Here is a 26169-nt window from a genome sequence, read left to right as displayed (position 1 = left end):
ATAATATATATATATATATATATATATATATATATATATATATATATATATATATATATATATATATATATATATATATACATACATATATAATCATATCCATTTATATAATGGTTCGTGAATCATCAGAATTTGGTCGAGGTTAAATGAATGTATGAACATAGTTTAAATTTTTTGAGATTTTAACATTACAGACTTTGCTTATCGTGTCGGAAACATATAAAGATCAAGTTTAAATTTGGTCGGAAATTTCCGGGTTGTCACAGTTCACGACTTTTTTTTGGAGACCGCACGAGGCCTTCCTAGGAGGTCACTCATCCTAGTTCTACTTCCGCTCGAGCACGCTTAACTGCAAAGTTCTTACGGGATCTGTTGTGCATGTAGCCCCAAAACGCGTTGTGTTTGATAAGGATGAGAGTTACCTTACAAGGGACTCACACTTTATTATTTAAGCAGATGTGGGACGAGTTGTTACATGTATGAAAAATAACAAGTGTTCGGAATACGTCAAAATGTCTGTGATGGATTTGTATGACGGGATGCATGAAATACATGTTGGAAAAGCTTACCAGGTAAATGCTTCACATGTCATTATGAACTGATCGTCGATCAATTCGCCTGTCCGAAAAAGTTTTGATAGTGTCATACGTAACCCTTATAGATCGATCCCTTTAGGATCGACATTTCCAATGCAGTTCACTCACACGCCATATAAACCCCTTATTATTTGGCAGTACACGCACGTGGAACATATGTGCCACATAAGCCCTTATTCTTCTCCATCAATTTAACGAATGGTTCTTGGACAAAATGGGACCCACTCACTCACATGCTAGCACCTTTTTGTAATTAGTGAGGTCCACTAATACCTTTTTGTAAGAAATTACCCATTTCTTTAAACGTACAAACATTGATGCATATTGTACAACCTTTTTATATATAGACATTGTATAAACATTTATCCACATTGTACAAACATATCGTACAAAATTTAATTCATATTGTACAACATTTGTTTAAAAAACTATAAATTGATTTATTTATTTATTAAAAATTGATATCAATAATATAATGTATCATGTACACCCTTAAATACATGTTGTACAACACTTTGTGCTTATTAATAAGTGTTGTTTAGAAAATAATAATTTTTGTGTTAGTTAAATAAATAAAAAAAGAAATTAATTAATGACGTGACAGTTTAGAGGAAGTTGTTTTAAACCATGATCGGTAGTGTTTAGTTATGAGTTAGTTATATGATTTGGTGCTGATGACAGTTAAGAGGATCAAAACTTTAGTGATGATAGAGAGTGGTCTTAGTAAATATTGTCTATGTTAGGCCCGGTGTTACTTGTTCCGATCGAATAGGTATATTAAGGTTGAAAACGTCGTCACATACAGGCCAGAACCGATTACTAGAAAGAAGGAGTGACTTTTAGACCATTTTCAACGGCCCGTCACCCTCCATCCGTCAGTCTACTTGGAAAAAGTGACAGAAACTGACGAAATTTAACAAGGCGTCACAACTGGCGCTCAGTTGGACTCCTTGGACTCCTGACGTACGGACGGAGTCAGTTGGACTCTTGACGCAAAAAAAAAAAAAATTGTCACTTCCACGTGTCTGGTTTTGATTGGTCCGAGCTGGGTAACGGTCACATGACCGTTTGAATTTTTTTCCCAAAAAGTTTGAATTTTGAACTTTTATCCCTTTTATCTTTATTATATACACACATATACTTTCTTCATACACACATATACTTTCTTCATCTTCTTCATTCATCTTCTTCACAATACATACATAAAAAAATCTCTAAAAAAACATGTCTCCCCAAAATCAAAGACCATCAAATCCAAACGAATGGGTTCAATACGGAAGCTTTTTAGATAGTAGTTCATCAAACCCAATAATCAACAACAAATCCCAATCATTATGCCCGGTTATCGTCCTCTCATCCAAGAACAACAAAATCAACTTTTTTTGGAGCAACAAGTACTTTTGGAACAAGCTCAGCATCAATATCGTCCCTCACAAAGAGTATATTGAAAAGCTTCAAAAATTGTACCTCGATCAGTTCAAGCATTTGGTCGACAAACCACCGCAACAAACCGACTAATCATCTAAAGACGACAACTAGTTTACTAATTTAATCCTTTTTTTTATACGACGACTAGTATAAACGTGTTAATTTTATTAATAAAATGTAAAAAAAATAAAAACTGGTGGACCCTAGGGAAAACTGAAAAAAAAACTGACACAAGTGGTTAAAAAATGTCAGAAACTGACATTCTCTAGTAACACAGACAGACTTTCTAACCAAAAAGTGATCAAACTGCCTGTAATATCACAAGCAACATTAGAAATGGTCTTATAGCAACAAGTGTCACTCCTGTTTTCAAAGGCGTCATTTCTTTGCAATAGCGAGTGTGCGTTTCCTCGCAATTCGCAAATTAGAGGTAACAATATTAATAAAGAATAGGAAATGACGAAATTACCCCTTGCGATGAACAATACTTTGTCTTTTGGGATATAAGTATAATATAATGAGTTTGTAAATTTAAATTGAAAGATTGATTTGCATAAAATGAAACATGTCAAATTGGTTATAGGTCAACTTGGTCCGACCCATTTGGTTAAAACTAAAAAACCTGTATGCTTCACTGTTTAAAGTGTTATTATCCAATATGGCTCAACGATAAATTTATATCAACTTCATACTAATTTCCATTATAGGACTAGTGGTTATAGCTAAGAATTGAGTAAAAGAAACAAAATTAACTGTAAAGAACAAAACCAGCTGAATACGAATAAAGTATAAAATACTAAAAAATGACTTTTTATTGCACATTTTCAATATATATCAGCACAACCTCACATTTTGGAGTCAAGGGACATAATGACACTGAGGTTCATCGGTTTCATGTACTCGCGTGTACCATGCAACATTTGTTCCACAATAAATCTACTTGCTCGTTCAGTTGGGTGAAAAGGGTCCCAAAATACATACTCGTCTCTATTTTCGCACAAGTTTGAGGCCATCGTGCATGATAACCCGTTAAATGGTCCCGATCCACAACAAGCTGTAGTTGATGATATAAAACCTGCATATATATTGTAAACATTGTCTTGTAAAGCTAATAATAAAAATCCAAGTGAAATTGCATATGCGAAATTTAAATTTATTAAATAAATTTAAATTTACAGCATATAGTTAAGTTATTATTGCGTTTCTTACCAAATGATGTGGGATCAGAGATCATATCATGGTGCATGAGGTGAGTGTTTGCAGCGATAAAAACAACCTCACCATATTGGATATTAAGTTGTTGAAGCATTCTGGTGAGTCGTGGCTCGTAGAGGGCGGCTGCAATTTGTAATTCAACGGCACAATCACCATTTTCACTGTGTGCCATTCGTTCTGCTGGTGCACACCCCAATGGTCCTGAACCCATCACCAGCACCCTCCTTGCTCCCAAATCATATAATTTCTACAAAAATAAATAAAAATAAATAAACTAATGTCAACAACAGGCTTCATTTTAACTTCGGGTGCATTTTCTAACAAAATTGGTAAAATCATTAATATTAACTAAAATGAGATCCGAATCAAATATCAGCCGGAGTGTATTGATTACGCTCTAAACCAACTAATAAATTGCCTGAGCATTAAATTGTTCTAAAAAGGCATGTCTCTTAAGTATTGTGTAATATTTATTTAAAACACGAAAATTGCTAATAGTTTTTAGAAAAATAAATGTTTTAAGTTCACCGGACGGTTTTAATCAGCCCCAAATTACTCTGTTTGACCCTTACCCAATTAACACGCCCATTTATCCACCCCTACTGTATAACCATGAACACAAAGTTTTATTGCTTTTCTTGTAGACAACAACAAGACATAACATAAGTCTATAAATTAACCAAATTTTCTTTTCTTTTCTTTTGCTTTGTCATTGTTTTTATAGATTTTAAAAAACTCACAAGCAAATGAAAGACGTTCGTTACATTTACCTCCAATATTTTGCGGTATTCAGATAAGAGATATGTAACATAATCAGGCAGAGTGCTCTGTAAAGCTCTAGACGCGAAAGGGTTCAAGAAATAGTTGTTAATGAAATCGTTGCCACCTATCGAAATAAGGACCAACGCTTGGTTTACATGCTTTTTTGCTTGTTCTTCGCCGATTTCATCGCTCAGTTTCTCTTGGTACTGTTTGAAGTACTGAAGTTGTAATGGCATTCTCAATACATTCACCTGCACAATGAAACATTACCAATATAACTAATAGAATATAACTAATAGACAAAATTTGTCTTATTTGTTATGAATAGTACTATTCAATTTTTCATTTTATACAAATCAACCCCTAACTTTCATTAAAATACAAATCGAATTCCCTACTTTATACCTATATTATAAATTATTATTTATCTCATCACTAACACCAAAAACACCCACCACGCTTTACCGGCTTCTACACTGCGCTCAAACAGTAGGACTCACATAGGCCACTACTTAAAAGATGTCGAAAAATATTTTTTTTTACAAAATATATCAACTAACTTTAACGCTAAAAGAAGTAACTTTCACAAAAGGAACAACCCTTCAATGTTAGATGTCGAAAATTTTTTTTTTTTACAAAATAGATCCACAAAAGGAAAGATTTTTTTTTTTTAACTCGCATTCAAAACGGAGCCCCCGGCGCGAAGCGAGGGCTCCACAACTAGTTATTAAGTAATTATTTATTTTTATTAGATATACAAAACAAATCTCTTAATCACTTTCTTAATGTGAATTATAAGAAGACATAATTTCGTTCATCGTCCCTGAACTTTACATCATTTTTGACTCCCTGTCCTTTTTCTTTTTTTTGTGCACTCCTCATCCCTTAAGAATCATACCACTACATTCCTCGTCCTCCCGTATACTTTCTGTCTATTTCAACCGTTAAGTCAAGCATGTGCAAAACATGTGAGGGTACTTTAGTCTTTTTATTTTATTTCTTTTTATTAGTATTTAACTTATTCTTTCACCCTAGTCTTTATCATTATCCTCTCATGTTAATCATCCCCAAATTAAAAACCCTACATTTATACTTCTATTGTTCATCCCCAAATTAAAAACCCTCATCTTTTCTTTATTATAATTCTTTGATTTTTATGCTCACTTTAATCGAATTCAACGGTAGCGATGTTTCACCAGCATCTTTTCTTTATTCATCCTCAAATCAACTAAGCTTCGACATTCACTTAAGCTTCGTCAAATCAACTAGAAATTTAGCCTTTGTCAGATCTAACTGAGCAAATACGCAGGCTTCTAATCATTCACTTAAGCTTCGTAATTCATCAAATCAACTAGAAATTCCTCAAACGATTCGAGATCTTAAAGTCAAAGTTCATCATATTTTGGTCAACGAATTAATTGAAGTAATTATGTTATATAGAGGTGTTAACAGTCATCAACGAGTGTTAAGTGAAGCATTTGGAACAACTTTTATGTAGAAATCGAAGTAAAAAAACGATCTAGAAGGCGATTACAATTTTGGTGTTCATATGAGGTTTTTTCGTCACTGATCATGTATGATTATGCAATTTGATGTTATTTTGACGAAGAATCCCTCACAGAAGTTGATAATCGATGCCTTAGGATGTTGTTTCAATCGATTTTGAACCTTAATTCAATCTAATTGAAATTTTGATGTTCATCAGATTGAAGATGTTTTGACTTGAATAACAGATTTGCACATCTCAAGTACCGCATTTCTGTAATCAATTGAGTTTTCTTGCATCTGAGTTTTCTTTAAAACACCTCATTTTTAGATCTGCGAATCTGACAATTGTGAAGGATTTGAGGGGTTTATATTAATTGTTGTTTTGATTGTTAACAGATCTGAGCCTACCCATTTGTAATTTTGAAATTAGGTTGAAGATATAATTACGCTCCTCGTCTCTGTAGTTTAATGACCTTTTTACCCCCACATGCTTCACGTGATAGGAGGGTAACGGTAAAATAGACAGAAAGTAGACGGGAGGACGAGGGATGTATATTTCTGATACATTAGGGACGAGGGATGCACAAAAAAAAGAAAAAGGACGGGGAGTCAAAGTTGATGTAAAGTTCAGGGACGAGGAATGAAATTTTGTCTTATAAGAAATCAAACTGTACAATAGAATGGCAGAGATGAGAAATAATGTACATTCCATAAATACGTTACTAAATTATTTGAAAATAACACATTTTAATGGGTATTTATTTATTTATAATTATACCATACTAAAAAAGGAGATTTATATTATAGAAAAGAAACTGTGATTTGGTCTTACAAATTGATATCCTGTGTCGTTGAGTATTCCTACTCCAGCCGAAGCGAAATTTGCACCAACAAGAAGCTTTTCACCCGTGAGTTCAGGGCTCAAATACGGTAATGTTGGTTCAGACCCAATATGTTCACCTAATAACAAAACATGTAGATCAAATTTAAGTATATCTGTCGAATAAACTTAAAGATTAAACAAGAAGTAAAACCGAAAACTGAACTGATAATATCTGGGATGTTTAGTCCATTGGAGAAACGGCCTGTAGGACGATGTTCAGGTGAATCGATGCCATAAGGTGGCATATCAGCGCGTGCGATCGTATACAAATAGTTATTATTACCATTATCGACCAACGAGTCACCAAACACAAAAAGTGCTCTAACTTGTTTTCGATCAGGACTAGGACTAGCACTAGACCGTTGTGGTGTAGAATGACTCCCGTTTGTTGAGTGTTGATTCTTTTTGGGTGGTGTGACGCTAACTACTGTGGTTAGACATAGCCCGAAAATCAACCAAAGACTAGCGGTTCGAGGTCTAACCATGGTGACGATTGTAGTTAATTGAATTTGAAATTGTTGGGTGAATAGCTGGATGTGAAATGTTGGTTTATATAGATGATTAGAAGTATGAAAATATATGGAAGAATTGGCAAAACAGTTAATGTAGACATTAAAAAGGTAAGGATTTAATCGAGTGACAATCATTTTGAGAAAGTGTATAATTCATGTGATCAACCTTCTTAGCTTGTAACTAATTTAACTAAGCATGCAACTATACTATAGTATAAAGTATAAATATAAATTCATGTTCTTGGGGCATAATCACCAAGACACCCAACTCACACACATTGAAAATCAATTTAACTTGTGGCGATTAAAAAAAAAGCGTGATTCATTAAAACTTGGTAAATTAGTGCTCTAAGGACACAAGTTAAGCATTTAACAATGAACAAAAACTATCTAATCTAATTATAACATAAAATGCATTTGTTAAAGTTATTAATTTTCAATTATACATGATTATAAATCATAATCTGACATCTCGTTCAAAAAGGGAGCTCACCTGAGGATGCTTTACCTGGTAACCGTGAGGGTCGGCTTGCGGTTTACCCGGGGGTTTACCCTCTGCGTTGGGGCCAATGTGCCTGCTTCGTAGTTGAGGTTCCACCGTTACCACAAAAAAAAAAAAAAAAAAAAAATTTCATAATCTGAATTATTCAAGAAAAATTTAACATTATCAAATGTCCTTAACATATGCGGTTAGAATCAGTGGCGATTTCAGGATGCAAATACAATGGGGTCCTGAAATTTTTTTCTATACTAATTATATCTAAATCATATTTTAGTGGTTGTTTACCTTAAAAAAAATACAAGTTTCGGAAAATATATCGGGTCCGAGTAGTTAAATATAGTATTGTCATATACATTTTAAAGAAAAAAACATAATTCGAAAAAGATATGGGGTCCTCTAGTTAAATTTAGTGGTGTCCTATATAATTTACAGTGTATCTTCTATTAATAATTTCTAAAATAGCGGTGTCCCGTATACTCACGGGTCACTACGTAAACTCGCCCGTGGTTAGAATATTAGTTAGATTTTTTCTATTAAAAAAAAATTAATTAGTAGTTTCAAGTTTGTAGTTGAAATTGAAAGTTACCATTAAAGAATAGACGCAAAGGTAACATTAGAAAGATTAAATATGTAATTTAGTTACCCTTCTCAATGTGGGGAACTTTTTTACTTTTTTTCCTCTTCCGCACAGCACTCAAAGAGTTTCTAAACCGGAGATCACTAAGTATGCAATTTATGTGTTTAATATGAGATTCTCCGATTTTAAAAAAAAAAAAAAGTGGAAAATGACATCTACACAGGCCTTTTTTGCAAACTGTTGAAACCTCCGTGTGAATTACACATCATCTATTGTCTCACTCTCTAAACCATATCAAAATCAAACAAAATTCCATTTTCGTTTTTAGTATCTTTTGAATCTTTAATATTTAATCATTTAATTATTTATCTGGCAATCCGAAATCCAACATAAACCATAACAATTCCGTCCAATTTTTCGGTAACCAATAACCGGTAATGGAAACTTCAACCGATAACAAACTCGATTCAATCACAAAATCAAGTAACGATACTATCAAATATCACCGAAATCGTTCTAACTCTTCAACAGAAAAAGAAAATAAAGTTAAGTTGTTGTTAGGGTTAGGGTTTTGGATGCAAGGATTTCGATGCTTTCCATGGATGGCGGTTACATTCTTCTTAAAAGACGGCTTACGTGTGGATCCAGCAAGTTTGCAAATTTTACAGAACTCTGCAAATTTACCAATGGTTGCAAAACCTTTTTATGGGCTTGTGTCTGATTCGTTTTATGTGTTTGGACAACATCGAATACCTTATATTGCGTTTGGAGGTTCGATTCACGTCTTGTTACTAATAATTCCGTCCATTGTTGTTATTGTGTTTATGTATACATGTATTAGTGTAACCAATTGTGCATTATCAATATATGATTTTTAGTTACTCCGTATTAGTACTTTTTATTGTTAGAAGAACTGTTCCTAGTGTCTAGTGAACGATTTAGATTGTTATTTTAAAAAATTGGTCCCATGGAGTCTCTATGTTTTTTGTTTGACTTGGTGGTCACCGTGATTTAATGTTACGTCGATGGTCCCTGACGCTAACACACGTTAAAAAGTCCGTTAAGTGAATATTTTCGCGGTCCCTGACGCTAACAAACGTTAATTGTTTCGGTTTCGCGCTTCGGTTTTGCGTTTCGGTTTCACATTTCAGTTTCAAGTTTCGGTTTTCGCGTTTTCGTGAAACTGAAATGCGAAACTAAAACGCGAAACCGAAACGATTAACGTTTGTTAGTATCATGGACCAACAAAGTATTTACTTAACGGACTTTTTTAACGTCTATTATAGTGACCACCCACGTAAAATTGGTAAATCATAGTGACCACCCAAGTGGCCGTAAAAGAAACATAGGACTCTGCTTGAAATTTGGAGTAAAATATAGGGACCACCCAAATAATTTTTTCTTATTGTTTCGACAACTTTGTTTATGTAATCGTAATTATGACGATAATCATTTTTTAAATCTTTTAATACGGAGTAATGTGTAAAAAGAAGTGTTCTGCAGCTTTGTTATCAAATCTGTTCATACTGTCACTTTTACTCTCTGGTCTAGATACTAGAACAACCTAATATTTGCATGCTTTATCAGATATTGATGAACTGAATTGTATTATTGTTTGCAGCTTTGTTACAAGCTATATCATGGTTTGCTATAGCATCTTCATCCTCTTCAACCATTTCATTTTTCACAATCACTGTTTATCTCTTCCTTGGAAACTTTGGTGCTGCCATAGTTAAGGTTGTGAATGATGCTTTAATTGCAGAATTTGGAAAACAAACCACTTTCAAATCTGATCTCCAATCATTTGTGTGGGTGGCTGCATCGATTGGTGGTATCATGGGTAACCTTTTAGGTGGCGTATCTATTGATCAGTTTTCGGCAAGATCGATGTTCTTGTCGTTTGGAACACTGTTAACTATCCAGTTCTTTATCACTATTTCCGTAAGCGAAAGTTCACTAAACCTACCAAAAAACCAGTCTAACCATGGTATAAAACGTCAATTATCAGATCTTGTTACGGTGCTAAGAAAACCTGAGATGTATCGCCCAATCCTATGGTTTGCAGGATCTTGCGCAATAATTCCAGCATTAACTGGCTCAATTTTCTTCTATCAAACGCAACACTTAAAGATCGAGTCATCGGTTCTTGGGATTTCAAAGGTGGTTGGTCAGGTAGCTATGTTGTTATGGGGTGTTGTATATAATCGGTACCTGAAATCAATCACACCAAGAAAACTGATTTCATCGATTCAAATAACATTGGCTTTCTTGATGCTATCAGACGCGTTATTTGTGAAAGGTTTCTATCGAACGATGGGGATACAAGACCCGGTATACGTAGTAGTTGTTTCTGGATTGTTGGAGGTTTTATACTTATTCAAGATTCTACCTTTTAGTGTTCTAATGGCAAAACTATGTCCACCCGGTTGTGAAGGGTCTTTAATGGCGTTTGTTACGTCGTCTATTACATTGGCTTTAATTGTAAGTGGATACCTCGGGGTTGCACTTTCCTCATACGTTGAGGTCACAAAAACTGATTTTTCTGGTCTACCAAAAGGCCTACTAATTCAGGCTGCATTCACTGTTCTGCCTCTGTTTTGGTCTTCTTTTATCCCGGACGTACCAAAAGTCAAAGCCGTAAAGAAAGATTTGTAAAGAGGGAGACTTTGGTGCAAAACCAATCGTTCATGGCCCATTAGCTGTGCATATCGCATATACGTATTGTTGTATTTATATATATTATTTAGATCTCCTGCAGCTCTTCTTATTACCTCCTCCAAAACCCCATTTACTTTTAAACCCCAATTTCTCTCAAATTAGAGAGATCTAGACCAAGCCACCACCACCAATTTATTCTATTTCGTTTCCCGAACACACCGGTACCAGTTTTACCGCCGCTGGTCTGTCAATGCGCCGCCACGCGCTAATACCCAGCTCGGCGGTTTTGTGTTTTCCGGCATATTTTCAGCAACTGCCGGGCAACTCCGACCACCGCGAATAGACCCTACCACGACTGGTTTTGCGTTTCTTCCCCTTCGTATTTTCCTTTTTGGCTTTTATTTTCTTCTTTACGTTTAGCTTATATCTTAATTTTTACTACTACTTTTTAGGACCGTTTATTGATTTAGTATTTGTCCACGCTTCTGTTTTTGCTCCCTTTACTTACTTCTATCTTTGCTTCTTGTTTTAAGACTGTATATTGATTATTGATTCTGTATTATTCAGGGAGTCTTATATTGTTGCTTCTGCTTAGACCTTGTGTACTTTACCCACTAGTGTTGTTTTTAATTATTATTTGCTGCTGTTTTGATACCTATCTGTATCCATACTACAATTGTTATTATAACATCAACATATACGGCGTATTATTTATATTTATCTATTAATTAGTAAATATTAAATATATATAATTATTATTAGCTATATATATATATACCTATATATTTATATCTATATATTTATCTATTAATTAGTTATATAAATTTCTCTTTTCTTGCTTTTTTGCTATACGTTGTAGCCTACCGGATAATATAGACACCACACTTTCGTATGGTCACGTGAGGTCATGTCCTCCTAGTTTAGGGGCGGGTAGCTTTAGAGGGGTTGGAGGAGGGAGTAGAGTAGCAACCCCAGGTAAGATTAGAGTGGGAAGTTGGAATGTAGGAACTTTGATGGGCAAGAGGATTGAGCTTGTGGATATCTTTCTTAAGTGTAAGGTGGAAATAGTGTGCGTTCAAGAGACTAGATGGAAGGGACAGGAGGCGGTGGACTTTAATAACTACAGGTTGTGGTACTCGGGCTCTAGGACAGCTCGAAATGGAGTAGGAATCCTTTTAGGTCCAACACCCAAGGATCATGTTGTTGATGTGGGTAGGTTTAGCGATAGGATTATGTTGGTTACGTTTATAATTAATGAGGAGACGTTCACGGTCATTAGCGCTTACGCACCCCACGTAGGTTTAGGAGAAGCGGAGAAGAAGAGTTTCTGGGAATTGTTAGATGAGGTTGTAAGGGGATGTCCAGCGGACCATCGATTTATTATAGGGGGCGATCTTAATGGTCATATAGGAGCGGAGGTAGAGGGATATAGGGGAGCCCATGGGGGCTTTGGGTATGGGGTTAGAAATGAAGAAGGGCGCTCAATTCTCGAGTTCGCCATTGCCCATGATCTGGTTGTTGCAAACTCTTTCTTCAAGAAGAGGGATGCTCAGCTAGCCACCTTCCATAGTGGGGGTCATAGTACCCAAATTGACTTTTTCCTTCTTCGCAGGGGTGACCTTAGGAACTGTAAGGACTGTAAGGTCCTCCCAACCTGGACTTGTTCATCCCAGCATAGACTGTTGGTCATGGAGTTAGGTACCCAGGGACGGGTAAACAGGAGGGCGAGAGAGGTACAACAACCCAGAATCCTCTGGAAGAACTTAAATGGAGAGAAGGCGGAGACTTTTAGGGCTAATGTTGTTGAAAGAATGAGTGCTGAATTGGAAAATGCAGCCTTTATTGATGCAGATCAGATGTGGAACAACCTAGCGTCCACTATTAGAGGGGTGGCAAAAGAATCCTTGGGAGTGGCAGTTGGGACGTCGAGAGCCCAAAATGGTTGTAGAGAATCATGGTGGCTTAACGACGAGGTCCAAACTAAAGTCGCGCTTAAACAAGCGAGGTTTCGGGAGCTCACCTCCTTTAGAGGGGGTACACTAGCAGACAGAACTAGCATAGAAAATAGCTATAAAGAAACCAAGAGAGAAGCAAAGATCGCCGTTACACGTGCAAAAGATAAAGCTTACGAAGACTTATATAAGAGACTAGACTCTAAAGAAGGGGCAAACGACATCTACAGGATAGCCAAAGCTAGGGAGCGTCGGCAAAGGGATCTGGATAACATCAAATATACCAAGGATGAAGCAGGTCAAAGCATAGTGAAGGAAGACAAAATTAGGAAACGATGGGAAGAATACTTCTCATCCCTTTTCGATGGGGGAAGGACTAGGAATGGAGAACCTCATGTCTATGATATGGCTCCACAATATCAAAACAACTGTTTCTGCACGAGGATCAACCATGGGGAAGTTAGAGTGGCCCTACGCAAGATGGGGAGAAACAAAGCAGTAGGACCGGACCAAATTCCCATAGAGGCGTGGCGGTGCTTAGGCAATGATGGGGTTAAGTGGTTGACAAACCTTTTCAACATGACGTTTAGAAGCGCAAAAATGCCAATGGAGTGGAGACTGAGCGAGGTTATTCCCATTTACAAGAACAAAGGGGATGCACAGACGTGTAGTAACTATAGAGGTATAAAGTTACTTAGCCATACCATGAAACTATGGGAGAGAGTGATTGAGACTAGGCTTAGACGTGAGACAAAGGTGTCAGAGAATCAATTTGGGTTCATGCCAGGACGCTCCTCGATGGAGGCAATTCACATTATTAGAAGTCTTATGGAGAAGTATAGAGAGAAACAAAAGAACCTACACATGGCTTTCTTAGACTTGGAAAAAGCTTATGATAGTGTCCCACGAGAGTTGATTTGGAAGATCCTTAATGGTAGAGGTATCCCAAGTAGGTATATAAGAGCTATTATGGACATGTACCAGGGGGCGAAAACTCGCGTTCGGACGACAGTAGGATACACAGAGTATTTCCCAGTAGAAGTAGGTTTACATCAAGGATCTGCTCTTAGCCCTTTTCTTTTCGCTTTAGTCTTAGACGACCTGTCCCAAAGGATACAAGGGAGTATCCCTTGGTGCTTGATTTTTGCCGAAAAATATTGTCTTAGTATCGGAATCCCAGGATGAGCTAAACAGAAGGCTGGAGCAATGGAGGAATGCCCTGGAACAAAATGGACTTTGGATTAGTAGACTTAAATCAGAGTATCTTAGATGCGACTACGGGAGGATCGAAGATCACAATGATACTGTGGATATTCGTATTGGGGATCAGGTCTTACATCCACAGGATTCCTTTAGATACTTAGGATCAATGCTACACAAATCGGGAAGGATAGATGAGGATGTGTCTCACCGTATAAGAGTAGGATGGCTGAAGTGGAGAGCTGCGAAAGGGGTTTTGTGCGACAAGAAGATACCTCTTAAATTGAAGGGGAAATTCTTTAAGGTAGCGATTAGACCGGCCATGTTGTACGGATCGGAGTGTTGGCCAATGACGAAGGCCCAAGAGAGGAGGATGGAGGTGGCAGAAATGAGGATGCTTAGGTGGACGTGTGGTAAGACCATGTTAGACATGATACCTAATGGAATTTTTAGAAAGAACTTAAAAGTTGGGAATATCGTCAACAAGATGAGAGAAGGACGACTTAGATGGTTTGGCCATGTAAGGAGGCGGCCACCCACAGCACCGGTCAGGAGAGTTGAAGCCCTCACGGTTGGCGGCGTAAGGAGAAGAGGTAGACCTACACGTAGGTTGGAGGATAGACTGAAGCTTGACATGAAGGAGTTTTTATTGACCGAGGACATGACTTCTGATAGAAATTTGTGGAGGAGTAGAATTAGGATTGATGATTAGGTTGTATATATATTTTATTTTATATTCTTATTTTTTTTAATTTTCTATTTAGTTTTATATATTTTTATCGTATGCCTTTTTGCCTACTTGCTTTTTTGCTTCATATATGTTTGTATTACCATTTTTTTTTTTTTTTCGCATACTAATACTTATTGTAGCATATCCCAACATGTTGTGTGCATTACATTATACTTATTTACATGCCTTATAGCACTATACCGTTACATGTTGCATTACATTATATCGCATTAAATTACACGTATTTACATTTACATGCTACATGTCTTTATGCTTACATAGTATACTTATATGTTTTATACTGCATATTATAACTACATGATTTATACCTACATGCTTACATACACATTTTATACTTACATGGCTTGTTATACTTGCATACTTGACACTTACATTTTTCACTTATATGTTCTTTTACTTTACTTTGTTACATGTCATATTTACCTTTACATTTTTCACGGTAAGGTTCCTTTTATCTACTTTACTTTACTTACATTTAGTTACTTCACTTAACGGATTTCATGGTTCTTCTGGCCGGAGGTCCTTGGGAAGCAGTCTCTCTGCCCTATAGTATAGGGAGGGACGACTTCTTTTACCCGCGGACCGATAGGTATCCGTGGGGGGAGAAATGACTTCCCGTTTACTCTAGGGTAGAGGAAAGACTGTCTACATCTAACATCTCCCATACTCCATTTTAGTGGAATTGGGTATTGTTGTTGTTGTTGTTGTTGTTGTTGTTGTTGTTGTATTGTTGTATTTATGTGTAAGCATCGCCTAGATTTCAGAACACGCATTTGAGGCTGCTATCTACATATGTTTGGTGTTTATGTGAATGCTAAAATAAAAGATGCACACATAGTATTTAATGTCCAGGAACCCGTATCAGGATCGACGTTACTAGGGACCAGTTAGAGCCGTTCAACTTGAAGACGTTATACATATCTATTTATTGAATGTGTTTTAGACTTTGAAATCGTTTGTTTGATCCTCTTGTGATTAGAATTATGGAATATTAGTATAATTCTTTCATATAATCATGTATCATATCTTCAGAATTTAAGTTAGAGGAGTGAATGATACAAGATGGCGGCTCTTCGGCAATCGGGAGAGGAAATATGTCCATGCAGGCTTTCGCGGCATTCGATGATATGATGACAGGTTTGGTCGGGGAGAGCGTGCCGGGTGATGGATCCGCTAATGTGTTATCATACAAGATTGAGAATCGGTCAAGGACGCATTCTCTGAAAGAGACGGTTAATGAAAAATTGAAAATGGCGGGTCCTTGAGGTTGATTGGTGTGGTCCATCCTATGTTTATCGCTTGGTTTCATTCCTTGTGTTTTCATGTTTTTCTCAGTTTTTGTTTGATTAGTATGTTTTTAGTTTTTTCGGGATGTTAGGAGGCTCGTTTATAGATAGTTTTTGTTTGGATGGTTGCGTTCTAGGTGCGAGCTTTCCCGTTTTTCTCTTGTCCTTTTGTATTCCATGTTGAGGGCGTTTTCGTTTGAAAAACGACCACGTTTTTTTGCAGAAAAAATATATATTTGCAAAAATTTGAACCACAATGACTTTTTCAGTGTAATTGGTGCAGTTACGCATTGTATTTCCAGAAACCAAACTCAATAGAAAAACTGATTCTATTATACCAAAGTTAAGCAGACAATAGAACCCAAACCATCAATCCTTAACTTCAAGCATAATTATAACAACCTCAAGCATAAGTTTAACAATGTCAAAGATAAACATGACAAGAACAAAGCCCAAGTCAGCTAGACACTGTACAGGGCAACAAACACAACAAAGCCTACCTTGACGCACAAATTTCCGCGTTATTATTCAAACACGACCATCCCACAATGAGTCTGCACAAACCTTGGAATCAGATGTTAAGAGACGATGAACATCTTTAGGAGGGTTCATCCCTAGTTTCACGGCCCTATTCCAACGATCGATTCTCTTCATTCCAACACATGGCCCATACGACATGTTCATGTCAAATTGCCTCAATACTTCTTCATTTGCATCATGATTCTCTGTCAATACAAGTAAATCAATAAAATATACTCAGTATCATGTAAAAACATTTCAAATAAAATAAAACTATTTTCAACTTCAAATACAGTTTAAACTCTGAATACCAGTTTGATGAATTCCAAACATCAAACTGGTTATTTTCCAGCTTTTTAGAAAAAGATGTAAGCTCTAAAAATTCTGTTGAAAGCCTGATTGAGTAAACTAAAGTCTTCGAAACCAATAGGCACGTAAACTAGCGTATTAACCTTATCGTCATAATATTTGCCCTAATTCAAAAGTTATCAGACCTAACCCTAACCCTAACTATACATACGTACTCCTATATGTAATTAAATTCTTGATTCCTTACGGTTATTCTAATTACCTTGGAGATCAGGAGAACCATGGGCGATTAGAGCAGGAGGTTGTGCAGTATTAGATCCGAAACTCGCAGAAGTTTTGGATTTTGGCTTAGATTTGGTTGCTGAAGGTTTACTGATTCCAGCATTCTTCTTCCGTTGTTTGAAAAATCCTTTCATGTCTGCTGATGAAGCCATTTTGGATCGTTAATTTCTGGAGTATGAAACCCTAACGTAATTCTTTGACTGCTTTTGAATTTGAAATTGAAAATACCCACACTGGTCTTGCTATTCGCACCTCCACTGAGTTCTACTCCGTAAATAAATACGGAGTAATTAGTTTTATTTATATTTTTATTATTTATTATTGATTATTGATGAAAATAGTCATTAAACTAAGTTCAATTAAATTACTTAAATCTTAAGATTACATGTCAAAACAGCCAAAGTTATGTAAGGAAATGTAATCTCAGTAGTTTGATTATTCAAAATGATAATTTCATCATCAATTTTGATGTTACCATATTTATCTCTCACTCTCTCTCATATTTTTTAACCAATTATTTAAATTTTAACTATCGACTATTGTTTTAAATTTTAATTATTTATTCAGTAATATAAATAAAAATTACCGTACTTTTTTATTCTCATCAAAATAAATATTAATATGTTAATTAATAATATTAATTTCACAAATCTATCTATCTATTCTATCTATAAAATGGGAGTTTTTGATGAGGTCATGAGCTGCTTCTATGAGTTGTAACATATGTTTCTATAGTTGTAACATGCAACGTGTCACTCTTACATATTAATCACATGATGTCATGCTTTTAATAATACTTAATTAAAATTTAAAATAACTCTTGGAAACTTACACGATTCTTTTTTTTTTTTTTTTCTGAATTGTTTCTTGGAACTGTAATTATTTCTTGACAAACTAAATATTTGCACGCTCTAAACCAATATCTCATCTCATCTCATATTATTTTAGTGTATTTAATACTCCACTAGCTTAATGCCCGCGAATTCGCTGGACTTATTTATTGGACTAATCAAGAATAAATTATGATTTATAAATAATTTGATTAATGCATCATCAATTATCAATACAAAACGTTTTATATAGTAATGCACACTCCATAAAGCTACAATGTATGATGCATACAACCATATCATGAAAAGTAAACAACTTACATTATTAATTGTGCTAATTCCACTTGATAAAAGTCCACTTACACTATATCATTTATGCAATTCCCTAAAACAGTAAAATATAACCACACAAACAGAAAAAATACTACACACTCATATTCCATTTATCAAACTGAAATCACAAACTGATCAGGTAAACGTGAATATCATCACTTGATAATTTAATTTAACAAAATTTGAATTACTTAAACACATAGATTTTGCTAGAATTTTATATACATAAGAATTATCTATGGAGTACATCTATTTCATGAAACACTTCCCTTATTTACTCATAACCATAGCTACTATATTGCCTGTTTAGACCCACTCAGTTAGAACTCACTAACTTTGGGTCATTCACCCATATATCCCACCATAAAACCACCGATTTAATATGCACTTTCTTTCGTTCAAAGCTTCAAATCTACACCACTTGAGACTATCCAACACTTCTTAATATTTTACCTTCAATAGGTGTAACACCCTAGGCAAATCCCACATCGCCCACGAACATGAGTGATCATGGGATTATAAAGTAATACTCACGCTTAAATGACACAACGCGTTTTGGGACCACGGGCAGAGCAGATGTGTGAGTACGCTGCAGTTAAGCGTGCTCAGGCGAGAGCACTACTAGGATGGGTGACCTCCTGGGAAAGTGCTTCTCGTGTGTGGTCGCCAAGAAAAAGCCGTGCGCCTGCGGGCAAAGCGGACAATATTGTAGTCATGTTAAGCTGGGGTGTTACAGAATGGTATCAGAGCCACTCATGTGCCGTTGGGGGTGGTGGGGCAAACCTCATCGAGGACGATGAGTCCCTAAGGGGGGGGGGGGGTGAATGTAACACCCTAGGCAAATCTCACATCGCCCACGAACATGAGTGATCATGGGATTATAAAGTAATACTCACGCTTAAATGACACAACGCGTTTTGGGACCACGGGCAGAGCAGATGTGTGAGTACGCTGCAGTTAAGCGTGCTCAGGCGAGAGCACTACTAGGATGGGTGACCTCCTGGGAAAGTGCTTCTCGTGTGTGGTAGCCAAGAAAAAGCCGTGCGCCTGCGGGCAAAGCGGACAATATTGTAGTCATGTTAAGCTGGGGTGTTACAGAACTGTGACGACCCGGAAATTTCCGACCAAATTTAAACTTTAATCTTTATATTATTCCGACACGATAAGCAAAGTTTGTTAAGTTAAATCTCAAGAATTTTAAACTGTGTTCATACATTCATTATAACCTCGACCAAATTCCGACGATTCACGAACCGTTATATATAAATAGATATGTATATGAATATATATATATTATAACTTGAGAATATTAATAAAGTATTAAACGTATAATACTTTACACGAACGTATTTGTTTCAATATGATTTTCGACGAAATTAAAAAAAATATATTAAATGATTGAATTATCAGAAACATTGAATTATGATTACAAGTCTCTGCTGAGAGGTCCACTATGATTTGAGAAAATCTATTCTTCTTAACGATATTCAGAATAATTTGTAAAGCTATTTATAAATAAAAACAAAAAGTGTCATTTACGAAAGTTAGACAAAAGTTAGTGGAGAATTGGTTTCCATAATATTCTATTAATCTATTTTCAAACGTACAAAGACGTTTTCAGTTTAAAAAGAACTTTATTATTAAAACGTATATAACTTTTATAAATATCTACAATCACTTTTGACAACTCATTACTTAACTAGTATAATAAATATAACGATATTTATATTTTATTTAATTAAATATATATAACGATTTAAATTAATATTATATATACTTATACGCGTATTATACATACATAGTTTTTATACTTTTACTATACTTTAACTTTACCTTTACTTTACTTTTACTTTACTTTAACTTTAATAAATTATACTTTAATAATTCACTTTAATAATTCATACTTTAATAATTCATACTTTAATAATTCACTTTAATAATTCATACTTTAATAATTCACTTTAATAATTCATACTTTAATAATTCACTTTAATAATTCAAAAATCTATTATAAATAGAATTCAATAGGTTTCATTATTTCATAGAAACTTGAAAATATATTTCTCTAAACTCTCTCAATCGATTTATATATATATATATATATATATATATATATATATATATATATATATATATATATATATATATATATATATATATATATATATATATATATATATATATATATATTTGCTCTGTATTATTTCAAGATATTATTAGTATATATAAAATATTACGACGGAGTGTTGTCCGAGTGATTTCAAAATAGTTTTTTTTGAATGAGTCGAAGCTAAGGAAATTATGGGTTATAGCTATGGAAGTGATGAGTATGGTTCATGGGTATGCTCGTGAGGTCAATCTAGTGTTTATCATCTCCGTTGCGTCTACGTACTTTCCTGCAATATTGAATCTCAATATTGATACGTTCGTGAATCCGAGGCCAACCTTGCACATGTTAAATGACGTTATATGTATTTTTACTACGAAATACAGTATGGTGAGTTTCATTTGCTTCCTTTTATATATATTTTTGGGACTGAGAATACATGCGCTGTTTTTATAAATGTTTTACGAAATAGGCACAAGTACTAAAACTAATTCTACGTGGGTTTAAACCAGAAATATACCCTTAGCTTGGTAACATTAAACTACTTGTCTATGTACGGTAGGCGCGAATCCTAAAGATAGATCTATTGGGCCTGACAAACCCCATCCTGACTATGGGATGCTTTAGTACTTCGAGGTTATTTTAAACACACCTGATTTGGTGTACTTCAGAGGGTAAAACATGAACGTTAAGGCTTGTTACCGGGTGCCTACAACTTATAGAATACTTTTATACACTTGCGAGTGTACATATATTTATAAACGGAAATCTTGTGGTCTATTAATATATTGAAATGATTGTTATGATAAACCTATGAACTCACCAACCTTTGGGTTGACACTTTAAAGCATGTTTATTCTCAGGTATTAAAGAAATCTTCCGCTGTGCATTAGCTCATTTTAAGGATATTACTTGGAGTCATTCATGACATATTTTGAAAGACATTGCATTCGAGTCATTGAGTTCATCAAGATTATTATTAAGCCAATTATAGTTGGATGTATTATGAAATGGTGTGCATGCCGTCAACTTTCGTTGTAAAGAAAGTTTGTCTTTTAAAAACGAATGCAATGTTTGTAAAATGTATCATATAGAGGTCAAATACCTCGCCATGTAATCAACTATTGTGAATCGTTTATAATGTATATGAACGGGTCCTTTCAATAGGCAAATGTCATGTGTTTAAAATTGTTCAAATTCAGCTTCTTCTACTATCTTCAATTCATCTTGTGTTATCCACTTTCCATATTAAGAATTTTTTTAAAATAAAATCAACTTTTTACAATGAAACGCCAAAGTTAATAGACAGTGAATTGAAAACATAGTAGAATTGTGTTATAAAGTTATTTCATTATTAAACGTTTATATCACATGTGTTGTGGAGAAAGGACTCTTAATGGAGAAATTATATGGAGAAAGAGGTGACAACCTCAACCCATATACTAATAAATGGGCTAATTAGAGATATGCTTCAAAGATGATATAATAGGTAAAACGAAAAGAATTGTGGTTATATGTTATAACCAATAGGCTATAGGTCAAAAGGTTTAAAAGGGCTAAAATACTGATTTTACTGTGTAATATATGGGCTGAAAAGTAATAGAAATAAAGCCATGAAAGCCATTGTTTACGACGATTACTCATAATTGTGAAAAAATGAACGCGCGCCTTTAAAATCATAATGCCTCAAACTAAATACACATTAAACCAATCATAAGCAAGGTTAGCTCAAACTGATGCTTATTGCAGTCATATTAAGTTGCATAATAGTTACATATAAAGACTACAACCAATTACTTAAGTACTTATGTTTTAAGATATAAAGATAAGGTTTTTAAGATTATAAACACCCAATGATAATATGAACTATACTTTAAATTTATCTAGAAACATTTACGAAACACATACTCATAACCAATTAATTAAACCAAAGTAAAATCAGTATTAAAGTAATGTTACGTACATTTGATTGTTTACGTAATTATCAAACACAATAGCACCTGCAAGTATTACTCTAATCTGCAACTATAACAACAATGGTTATATCAAAACCCGTATCGTATATTAAAACCCGTATCATATAAGAAGTAATTGCACTAATGGCTTCTTCTTTTCAGTTCTTAGTCTCTTCAAATAATGGATTTTATTAACAATAACTTTCTTGAAATGATTCGAGTTATATTCAATAAGTAGATAATAATAGTGTAGTTTTAGTATAAGACATAAAACAGACCCTATTAGCAAGACTGAACTTGACCCACTTACATATAATGGGGTTACACTACCAACTACATGATCATACGGTTCTATATCAACGATTACGAACTGTGTCGTATCCGTATGAAGACATAACCTGCAAGCAAGATCAACCAAAAAGATGTCAGAGCGACGCTCAATATAATAAAATACAACACAAAATCAGAAAATTATACAAACGCATAATGTTACAAATAACCTAAGACATGATGTTATATCACCTTTAGAAATCGGTGGTGATCATCGCCTTTAGAATAGAACTGTGAAATGACAGCACTTTAAATAGCCAACACATATGATCTATTTAACAAAAAAATATAGGCTAATTGATATTGTCACTATCATTAATGTTGATTGGTATATTTTTGAAATAGCTTAATTATAGGTAATTAGTTTTGAGTTACACATTAATTATATAAATTGCATTAATATTATTAAAGTGTTTCCGACTAATTATTTGAACTATAAATTCGTTAATTTGATTGGTTTATTTTAGTCACCCATCTTATTTATTGATATTGATCTTGTGCAGAATAACGAATAGGGGAAGTTGGGCAGGAGATATCATAACAGGATATGAGCTTGAATTAAGCCTATAATAGTGGAAAGTAGATAATGGACTCTAAAATTGGTTGAGGATTAAATTGAACGTAAAATAACTTCTAATAATGCATATTGAGTATTAATTTTAATTTGCTCAAATTAAACACTTTAAATAAGTTACTACAAATTTACATCTATTCTTAAAATAAATATATTAATTAGAAGGGTGTTTTGGTAATCATACAATTCAAGGTGATAATTATGATGTCATTAGAAAGTTTTTTGAAAATGAATGGTTGAGATTATTTAGAATTAAGTTAATTGAAGGCTATGATTAGATGTTGTTATTTAAGATGATCTATTTTTATCTTTGTTATTATATATAGTATAGAAGTATAGATATAGATATAGATATTCATTCAAAATTCATTTTCACCATTGTTGATATCCCCAACTCTTCTAAATCACTTGTAAATCTCCAGGTTTTTCCATTTTTCTTCATTTTTTCATGTTATATTTACATTTTTACATTATGAAAATCGGTCATATTTCTTAGTTTTTTAGTGTTTAATTATTATACTGAAACTCTTTTTGATATTTGGTTCCAAAATTCTAGGATCTTTGAAGTAAAATCAATTTATCGATTTGTTGTATTGAATGAGTATTTGAAGGTGAAAGTTGATAAGAGTACAATAAAAAAATGAGAAAATGCGAGAAAAAAATTTGGGGGCTCCGAAGCAACCACCATGTGTGTTTTTCGTCTTCTGGAAGGTACGATTAATCTCACCCTTTGTAATGTTTTTGTGCGATTAATTTCTTCGTCTTCAAACAGGGAGGTTTTCATGAAGCATTTCTAGGAGAATCTGCGACTACATACATTTGTAATCTTCTTGTCCTAGATCTATTTAAATATCTTAATGTAGTTGCAATTTATGTATGATTTGTTGCATTATAGTATGTATGATTTCTACTTTGTTTTGTTTTTTGCTATAAGAGAAGCATATCTGTAATGTGATGAACTTCAAAAGTCAAATTGGCCAGGTTGTGAAATGATGCACTTGAAGAATATGCTTGAAATGTTTGAAAGACGTATGTACCAGTGGCGGTATTAAGGCCGCAAATGCTAGATTTTATTGCATCGTGGATGCTACATCAATATAACAAAGGTTACTAGCACTTCAAATTAGGATTATGGGGATTTGTTAGTAAGAAAGTCAAGGTTTATATGGCTGCAAGTCAAGGTCTATATGGCTGCAAGTCTGTGTTTGAAAAGGTCATGGGTGAAATATATTCATGGAATTAGGAAGAATATTCGACTGATAATATATCAAAAGTAACACTGAAGTTAATACATACAAATTATGTAGTAGATATTATTTTATTTTTAATACTTTGTCTAACAAATGTACAATTGTTCTTTGATTCAATGCTTAGCGTTGATCATTGATTTAAGTACTATTTAGTGAGCAGCAACAAATACATGAGAATGAACTCTCTTTTCAGTAGTTACGTGTGCATCTCCTATAAAACTAAACCATCTTTGATCTTTTAAGAAGGTGGAGAAATCGATGGGTCATTTCCATAATTCTTAAGGGTAATCATTTAATTAAATTATATGGGTTCGACTTCCAATGTCTATAAAGTTGTTGGCATACCTAGAAATGAAATATGGTCCAGTAATCATAGTTATTGTTCTTGATATTCATCTAATTACATAATTCGATTGTTTGACATGTTGTCTTTGTGATTGTTTGAATAACAAATGCTAATCTATCTTTTATGTTTTTTCAATATCCAACGAGATTGAATAGTGGCATGATACTAAGACCATAGATAACACGGCGGCATCCGCCTCTATGCCACCACAAACGCCGGAAATGGGCGTTTGTGGGCGTTTGTACGGCGGCGTTTGTCGCCGAATCACGCAGAGAAAGAGGGGCGGTTTGCGGAGGTGGCGAATGGGGATTGGCTACTCAAAAGAGAGGTTTGAGGATGCTGTGAAGAAGTTAAATATAAATAATTAAAAACAAAAAAAATGAAAAAAAAAACTGCAACGATGGTATGATGAAGAAGAAGATTGAGGGCACTCCAAGCATAAATTAGGGCGAGGTTTATTTCCTTTTTTCTGTTTTATTGTATTATTTTATTGAGGTTAAATTTAAAAATGAGGTAGGTAGGTAGATTTTTTCTTTTTCTCTGTTTGGTGAGTTCACATAAATAATAAATAAATAATAGTAAAATCATAAGTTAGAAAATCATTTTACTTTGTTTATAGTATATTTTTTTAATTAAGTCTTTTTTATTTTTTGTATTTTATTATTTTACCTTAATAAAAACTAACTAAAACAACCAAACAAAAAATCAAAAATAAAATACCACTCTCACTGTCATCCTTTAACAAAAGCCCCCCATAACAACTCTCCCCTTCCCTGGCATGGTCCAGTCACTGACTTGCCTCAAAAAATGCACCTCTTTCGCTTCACGTAGGCGTCACCATTATCCGTGGTCTAACTACTAAGTGGCTCATATGTAAATGTTGCAGCCCCAAACTACTCTTGGCCTAGCTGCTAATTTTTTCTTCATGTGCTTTAAGTGTGAGCGTGTAAGAAGAATCGTTTTGAAGACAATTTTTAAGTATAGTAAGGTAAACTTTGAAGATGTAAATGCCTTTTGTAATACTAAATTTGCTTAATATTGAATTATTTAAAAGTGACAATATTGACCCGTTAGTATTGGGCTTTTTTTAAGTATACAAGATCATATTACTTAGTGATAGCTTTTTTTTTCAAATGTACATCTATGAATGTTATTCCTACTATTATTGGAATGATTATTGCATAACAATATTATACTGTAATATTTTAACGTAGATTGCTTCGTCCAACCCGTGAATTCACGGGTCACTAAACTAGTTCGTAAGTTATAAACGAGTTAATGTTAAATGGAAGGTAAAATACTTTTTGATTAGATGGTTCAAAAGTGAAAGCAGGTTTAGTGTTGGAAAATGTAGTTCTTGTGTTATACGGAGTACGGAGTACATAATAAATTAAAACAATAATTTCTTTAAATTCATATTAGACGACGAATAATGGTGATTGTGCGACAACCCGGAAATTTTCGACGAAATTTAAACTTAATCTTTATATGATTCCGACAAGATAAGCAAAGTTTGTAATGTTG

General features: G+C 34.3%; 3 protein-coding genes across 3 annotated transcripts; 1 reads left to right on the top strand and 2 right to left on the bottom strand.

The window, feature by feature from the left end:
• Positions 1 to 2869: 2869 nt before the first annotated feature.
• Positions 2870 to 6857, bottom strand: LOC139889525 (GDSL esterase/lipase At5g33370-like). Its single transcript, XM_071872472.1, has 5 exons — positions 6536 to 6857; positions 6322 to 6449; positions 4010 to 4252; positions 3234 to 3486; positions 2870 to 3099 (listed from the first exon to the last, which is right to left on the bottom strand). Exons 1-5 carry the CDS (start codon positions 6855 to 6857, stop codon positions 2870 to 2872), a joined length of 1176 nt encoding a protein of 391 aa, XP_071728573.1.
• A 1441-nt stretch (positions 6858 to 8298) lies between these two features.
• LOC139892796 (probable folate-biopterin transporter 7) lies at positions 8299 to 11205 on the top strand. Its single transcript, XM_071875923.1, has 2 exons — positions 8299 to 8734; positions 9585 to 11205. Exons 1-2 carry the CDS (start codon positions 8401 to 8403, stop codon positions 10616 to 10618), a joined length of 1368 nt encoding a protein of 455 aa, XP_071732024.1. The 5' UTR covers positions 8299 to 8400; the 3' UTR covers positions 10619 to 11205.
• A 4962-nt stretch (positions 11206 to 16167) lies between these two features.
• LOC139892795 (uncharacterized) lies at positions 16168 to 17177 on the bottom strand. Its single transcript, XM_071875922.1, has 2 exons — positions 16901 to 17177; positions 16168 to 16535 (listed from the first exon to the last, which is right to left on the bottom strand). The coding sequence occupies exons 1-2, from the start codon at positions 17070 to 17072 to the stop codon at positions 16339 to 16341; spliced, it is 369 nt and encodes a 122-aa protein (XP_071732023.1). The 5' UTR covers positions 17073 to 17177; the 3' UTR covers positions 16168 to 16338.
• Positions 17178 to 26169: the final 8992 nt, after the last annotated feature.

Source organism: Rutidosis leptorrhynchoides, chromosome 2 (assembly GCF_046630445.1).
Source record: "Rutidosis leptorrhynchoides isolate AG116_Rl617_1_P2 chromosome 2, CSIRO_AGI_Rlap_v1, whole genome shotgun sequence".
Lineage (NCBI taxonomy): Eukaryota > Viridiplantae > Streptophyta > Magnoliopsida > Asterales > Asteraceae > Rutidosis > Rutidosis leptorrhynchoides.
The sequence above is the reverse complement of the archived record's forward strand: the minus strand, read 5'-3'. Positions and strand labels throughout refer to the sequence as shown.